This window comes from Nerophis ophidion, unplaced genomic scaffold (genome assembly GCF_033978795.1).
Source record: "Nerophis ophidion isolate RoL-2023_Sa unplaced genomic scaffold, RoL_Noph_v1.0 HiC_scaffold_176, whole genome shotgun sequence".
In the NCBI taxonomy this organism is placed as follows: Eukaryota; Metazoa; Chordata; class Actinopteri; order Syngnathiformes; family Syngnathidae; genus Nerophis; species Nerophis ophidion.
The window spans coordinates 20424-27186 of record NW_026907098.1 but is presented as its reverse complement, the minus strand read 5'-3'; the positions used below and the strand labels follow the sequence as shown (position 1 = coordinate 27186).

At 48.3% G+C, this 6763-nt stretch overlaps 1 protein-coding gene across 1 annotated transcript; it reads left to right on the top strand.

The window, feature by feature from the left end:
• Positions 1–299: 299 nt before the first annotated feature.
• LOC133547755 (src-like-adapter) lies at positions 300–6141 on the top strand. The gene is made up of 8 exons (XM_061893306.1): positions 300–432; positions 589–684; positions 758–857; positions 963–1049; positions 1120–1223; positions 1413–1544; positions 4149–4269; positions 4348–6141. The coding sequence occupies exons 2-8, from the start codon at positions 612–614 to the stop codon at positions 4547–4549; spliced, it is 819 nt and encodes a 272-aa protein (XP_061749290.1). The 5' UTR covers positions 300–432; positions 589–611; the 3' UTR covers positions 4550–6141.
• The last annotated feature ends 622 nt before the right edge of the window (positions 6142–6763 follow it).

Here is a 6763-nt window from a genome sequence, read left to right as displayed (position 1 = left end):
ATGAGCATTCCTCAACTTTATCAGTATGTATTGATACCTTTCCCAACTTCTTTGTCACGTGTTGCTGGCATCAAATTCTAAAGGAAATTATTAGCACAAATGTATTTATTTCTTTATGAGTTTGAACATCAAATATGTTGTCTTTGTAGCATATTCAACTGAATATGGGTTGAAAAGGATTCGCAAATCATTGTATTCCGTTTATATTTACATCTAACACAATTTCCCAACTCATATGGAAACTGGGTTTGTACTTTGAATTAGCTGAACACTTGCGGCCATTCCTCTTCCTCATTTCGTGGGAGGAAGTGTGTTGTCAGTCCCGAGCAGACTCTTGACAAGTCATTACTCTCCTCGACATCGAGGGGGTCTACACCTCTGCCACCAGGGCCGTCGCGATGGCTCCTCACGTCTCTCTTGATGTCAAAACGGGTACGACCTTTTGCTTGCGTTCTTCTCCAAAACATTCTTATTCTCTGCATCTTTCGGTAAGATAAGACCGAGCTTGCCTCCAGAGTGTTGAGAGAGCTGGTAGCCAGGCGTCTATAGGAAGTTAACCAGGCTGATGTGTCTCTGTCTTTACTTCAGGCCAAGTTTGATTCGCGGGGAGGATGGGTAACGTGATGCGAGGCGTGGGCATCCGTCCAGAAGTCGACGTGAAAGACCCCGGCAACCCTCAGAAAGGTGAGATCTCCTACGGCCAAACTGAACATGACGTTGGAGGCCACGTTTGATACGGCAACCATCTGGTGTCTAGGGTCAGAGGACAACCTGATGGTAGTTCTCGCAGACTACCCGTCTCCGGACATCGGCAAGCCCATCTTCAAGATGGGGGAGAAGCTCAGCATCATCTCGCGGTACGCTCATCTGCATTTTTTTGGTTTGGTTCCGCTGTTGAACGGAGAACTGCAATCTCCTGCAAAAGTTCATGGTTTCTAATTCCCCTTTTGGCTGGTGCTTAGGGACGCCTACTGGTGTAAGGTGAGTTCCATTCAGACGGGGAAGAAGAACTACATCCCCGAGAGTCACGTGGCCAAAGTGTACCACGGGTAAGTACACCTACACGTCCACCTGGCCCAAAGAGAGTCCATGGCGACTGACTATTAACTGATCCACCAGCTGGCTGTTCGAGGGGGTGACGAGGCAGAAGGCTGAGGAGCTGCTGCTTCTACCTGGGAACGAGGTGGGCTCCTTTCTGGTTCGGGAGAGCTCTGTGGAGCGCGGTGAGGAACTCTTATCTGTCTGGAAACCTTTCAAGACTCATGCAAATGTCCACAATGACTAAGCTTGGGGAGACATAAACACGGCTGTCAACTTCTGCTTTTCAAAAAGAAATAAAAATAGCCGCATCTTCCTCAAAATAACTGACCAAAAATTGACAGCTCGACTGACTTTTCTGTGTGGGTTTTTAGGTATGTACGTGCTCTCGGTCAGGCACAGCCCTATAAAGCACTATCGCATCTTCAGGCTGGACAACAGCTGGTACTACATCTCCCCTCGCCTCACCTTCCAGTGCCTGGAGCAGATGATCGACTACTATTCTGGTGAGCCGGAAGAAAATACAAAACGAACAGAAGCCCAACAAAGTCTCCTGACAGTCAAAATGTTTATATTAGTAGGTAGAGTTGTTCCAATGCCAGGATGACAGTAGTCAATTCCCAAGGTTACACTTTGCCTTCCTGGTGAAATGACTAAAGCAGGATTGTTCCAAGTGTTGCCAAGCAACACAAGAGTGTCTCTAAACTGTTTTCTAAGCACTTAAAGAAGTGATAAAGGTTGGCTGGCACGTTGCTGTAGCTTTCCTGTGGTAATGGACTGTCCCTGGGCTTGTGGTGGCAGATCTCTGCTTTCACTCGCAATGTAAAAACGTTCATGACTGCTTGCATTTGACTGCCGAAAAATACCTGACCAAAGTAGGAATGGAACGATAAACGGTATGATGATAAACCGCGGTCCAACTCCCGACCGTTTTAAATGATCGTAAAACCGTGATTAATAACTCTTTGATGAGCTAATTTACTGGAAAAGCATGCTGATGCTAGCTCATTAGCGGGCTTTAATGCAAAAATGAATACGAGAGACATTCACGTCTTTACCCATTAAGAAACGACATATCCCAATATAAACTTGTATAAACACACTGGAAAATTCCCGCGGAAATGTTGATGGGCCAACCATCTGTGCCCTGGACCTCTGGCCGGGGGTTGCCGGAAGCCGCCATGCCTTGAAAATGGTGCAGAGTGTCCGTATCCGTGAGTTTTAGGTGTATGTGTACAAAATGAGTTATATAGCTAGCCTAAAATGTTAGCATGCGCGTAAAACTTAGCATGTGTGCCAACGATGGCATTCTAACAGTTAGCATGTCTCACATTTCAAGTAAGACCGCTGTAAGGTGTACAGCTGCGGAAATACGGAAACATTTGTAAAATTAGATGAAAAAGTTAGCATCCCTAAGTTAGCTTGCTAGCATGGTATCGTTTGCACGTTAACGAGTGGCATGTACCAAGTTATAGGACTCTGGGGTAAACGAATGCAAAACTAGCTCCAAAAAAGTAGCATTCTAACTTTAGCATGCTAGTAAGCTAAGGTTAGCATGCTAACAGTTAGCTTGTGTCACATACAGAGTTATATGACTAAGGTGTATGGCTGGGGAATTAGAATACAAAGTGTAAAATTAGCTAAAAAATAGTTAGCACTTTAATGTTAGCATGATATTACAAAATATTGCGAAACAAAATGGCAGATAATGTCGCCTAGCAAAGCAGAGCATGTCTGACTACGGTAGCCGTATTGCTCCGCGTTCCATCAAGCAGTGCGGATTCGTAGCTTACCAAAGTCGTACAAAAACATTTTGTGGAATGTACTGTATTCTCAATAAAACTTTAAAGTTTGGGTGTTGCTTGCTTACGGGTACTTGCTACCGTTCTTTATTGAACAGGCGTCAGTCAACCTGCAGTGCACACATATCTCTTATGTCTGACTGCCATTATCATTACACCATGTACAAAATAAAATAGATTTGATGTCAGTAAGCACAACCAGAATTATTACGTATATGAGGCGCACTGTCGATTTTTAAGAAAATAAAAGGTGTGGAGAGGCGCAGGGCACGCTGGAGCCCGGCCCGAGATGGCGGCAAGGAGGCGGAGAATGTGGCCGAGCAGAGAGGCGGGGCGTGCCGGGAGCGACGCCGCAATCAACTTCAGGTGTGTGGATCGCGCACCTACACACAATTAATAAATCTCCTCTGGCTGTATAAAAGGGCAGCAGCGGAGGAGGGTGGGGGAGAAGGAGGAGGAGAGCCCGCAGCAGAACCTGAGTACCAAAAGCAACAGAGAGCAAAACGACGACGCACCGACTGAAGCAACCGAGGAGCGAGCAGCAGAGAAGGAGCTGAAAAGCGACCCGACCTGAAGACAAACTTTGATTGAAAAATAAAGCGAGTCAAACCTGCTCGAAAGCAATGTTCCTCGCCTCCGAATGTCCTTCATTGATGGTCCGTGGAACCCGCACGACGACAGCAAGAGACCGTCACATTTGGCGCCCAACCCGGAAGGACCATCGGAGGCGAGGGACATTGCTTTCGAGCAGGTTTGACTCGCTTTATTTTTCAATCAAAGCTTGTGTTCAGGTCGGGTCACATTTCAGTTCCTTCTCTGCTGCTCGCTCCTCGATTGTTCCAGTCGGCCGCGTCGTCGTCGTCTTGCTCTCTGTACTCAGGTTCTGCTGCGGGTTCCCCTCCTCCTTCTCCCCCACTCTCCTCCGCTGCTGCCCTCTTATACAGCCAGAGGAGATGTATTAATTGTGTGTAGGTGCGCGATCCACGCACCTGAACTCTATTGCGGCGTCGCTCCCGGCACGCCCCGCCTCTCTGCTCGGCCGCATTCTCCGCCTCCTTGCTCTGCCCCGCTGCTCGTTCCATGGCTGCGCCTCTCCACAAAAGGTTTTTAAACGTGCCTTATAGGTCTAAAAAATATGGTATTCATATTTTGACAACCCTAATAGAAAGCGACTGTGCGTTCTTGCACTGGGACAAACAGAAACAAAAGAAAAACAACAACCGACCTAACTTTTGTTATTATTCTGAGCCTCAACTCACTTAAGTTGATGTTTTCCGACCTCCGGGGACATTTTTGCTTTGATTCCAGACTTTGCGGACGGCCTTTGCTGCGTGTTGACCGCTCCATGTCTGTCCGACCGAACAATTCCACCAGCGGGTGAGGCACCGGTTGTCATGAGGAGCCACTTCGACTGGAATAAAATAAACAGGTAGGCGTAATGCTCGCTGGAAACGAGCTAACAACAAAGACGTGCTGGTCGGTTTACGATTCCGATCTTCCCAAACAGGATGCAGCTGACCGCCACCGGGGGCCGCGATGACAGCATGGTGAGCTACGGCATCAGGAACAGCATGGCCGACTACCTGTCCTTTTCGGGGTACCACCAGGGAACCCGAGGCACGGGGGCGGAAAACAGGAAGAAGAAGAGCAAATCTGTTTACGCATTGCCGGAAAACGACCTGGACAACTTTGACTGTGACGCCCAGTAGGGGCCGCCGTACGTCTTGTACATAAGAAACTATCCTATAGGGACGGCGTGGCGCAGTGGGAGAGTGGCCGTGCGCAACCCGAGGGTCACTGGTTCAAATCCCACCTAGTACCAACCTCGTCACGTCCGTTGTGTCCTGAGCAAGACACTTCACCCTTGCTCCTGATGGGTGCTGGTTGGCGCCTTGCATGGCAGCTCCCTCCATCAGTGTGTGAATGTGTGTGTGAATGGGTAAATGTGGAAGTAGTGTCAAAGCGCTTTGAGTACCTTGAAGGTAGAAAAGCGCTATACAAGTACGACCCATTTATCATTTGTTTATCCTTCTGTGTCACGTTACGCCATGCTGGTTGGCTCCACCCCCTCCAATACCGTGTGTATAGGAGTCTGTGGAGAGGCGCAGCGGGGCAGGGCGGCCGAGCTTAGAGGCATTTGCCCCACGTTGGGCGCCGAATGTGACAGTCGCTCGCTGTCATTCAGGTTCAATGGACCATCAAGGAAGGACATCTCTTTCGAGCAGGTTTGACTCGCTTTATTTTTCAATTAAAGCTTGTCTTCAGGTCGGGTCGCTTTTCAGCTCCTTCCCTGCAGCTCGCTCCTCGGTTGCTTCAGTCGGCCACGTCGTTACTCTCTGTTGCTTTCGGTACTCAGGTTCTGCTGCGGGCTCTTCTCCTCCTTCTCCCTCACCCTCCTCCGCCGCTGCCCTTTTATACAGCCAGAGGAGATTCATTGATTGTGTCCCGGTGTGCGAGCCACGCCCCTGATCCCACTTGTAGCGTCGCTCCCGGCACGCCCCCGCCTCTTCACTCGGCCGCATTCTCCGTCCCCTTGCCGCTATCTTGCTGCTCATTCGCCGGCTGCGCCTCTCCACAGAGTCATTCTGATGGCGTCCACAAATGTGATCCCTGGTGTGCACCAAATAAGCAGACCACTCTCCACGTGCAAGTGAACTCTGTTGCGCTTCGGTTGCCTTGTGTTCTAACGAAACACGATTCACTATAAATCTCCTCAAACGTCCGACCCTTAGTGAACATTTCCTTGCTGCCCTGAAGCCGATTGCCATCTTAGCGATTCTTTTAAGACAGAGACGTCAAAGTGGTTTTCGCTGAGGGCCACGTCGCAGTTTTGCTAGGCCCCAGAGGGCCGCTTCTAACAGTACATATTATTATTGTCAGAATAATTGTATCTAAGTTATCACACATTTTTGTGTTTCAACGAGTTCCCGGCAAGCAGAAAAAAGCTGCCTTTGATCTTACCAATCAAAACACCTGTAAAACGCCACTGTGTAGGATGGGAAGCGACATGAAGGTGTCGGTTTCTTTGATGCATTGTAATCCACAGGAAGTTTCGTCTTTACCTGAGATCTACAAAGTGGAGAGGAAGCAGGACCTGACCCCCTTCCAGGCACCTTTTCTTTGAACTGTTTTGTAACCAAAGGCGACAGCTGTTTACGACCCCCTTCCTTTAGAAACAGCTGTCGCCATGTAATCAGGGAAAGTCCAAATAAAAGAGGCGTACAATCTTTCGTCAGAGCGTGGTGGGAGACTGTACAAAGAGTACAGACCAGAGCTTTCTCCTCAATTGAGCTAAATTGAATTCTGTCTCTGTTTAATTCCTTGCTTCTTTGTCTGTTTAATAGATGTCATCAGTGTTTGAACCCGACAATTATTACGAATTGTTTTAATGGATGGAGTTGCTGCTTACAGAAGGGAGCACGAAGGAAGAGTAAAACATTGGAGCAGACAGAAGCCGAGGAAGTGATGTCATTGTGACTAAGCCTCAGCATGCCGTCCCAAGATGATGTGCAAATATGCTGGGAAAAAAAAAAAAAAAAGAGTTCCTCTGTGTTTGCTCTTACAATAACGATGTAACAATGTAAAAATATAATATAATATAATTGTGGAGGTTCCTCTGATCACGTCAGATCCTCCCGTAAGCGCGGTAAGTCAGGTTTGACAATCGTTTTAATTTTCTCACACGCCACGACAGCAGACTCTAATGCGACTTTTCAGTCTCTCTCTCGTTCCAACAACCGTGTCTCGGCCCGGCTGCCGCTACTAAGCATGGCAGGTGATTGGATGATCAGTCCCAGCTGGGTAATCCAATCCCCTACCAGCTGTGCTTCGAGGCCGGTCCTTCCACACCCTGCTCCGCGGCAGGCCCGCAGGCCACGTCCCCTTCCACAATAATATATTAGTATAAATTATATACTGTATAT

Bases quoted from the DNA above. Each gene is read 5' to 3' on its own strand.
- LOC133547755 (XM_061893306.1), top strand. From the start codon at position 612: ATGGGTAACGTGATGCGAGGCGTGGGCATCCGTCCAGAAGTCGACGTG. The intron at 1,224-1,412 runs GTGAGGAACTCT...GTGGGTTTTTAG, and splicing joins GGAGAGCTCTGTGGAGCGCG to GTATGTACGTGCTCTCGGTC. The intron at 4,270-4,347 runs GTAGGCGTAATG...CTTCCCAAACAG, and splicing joins GACTGGAATAAAATAAACAG to GATGCAGCTGACCGCCACCG.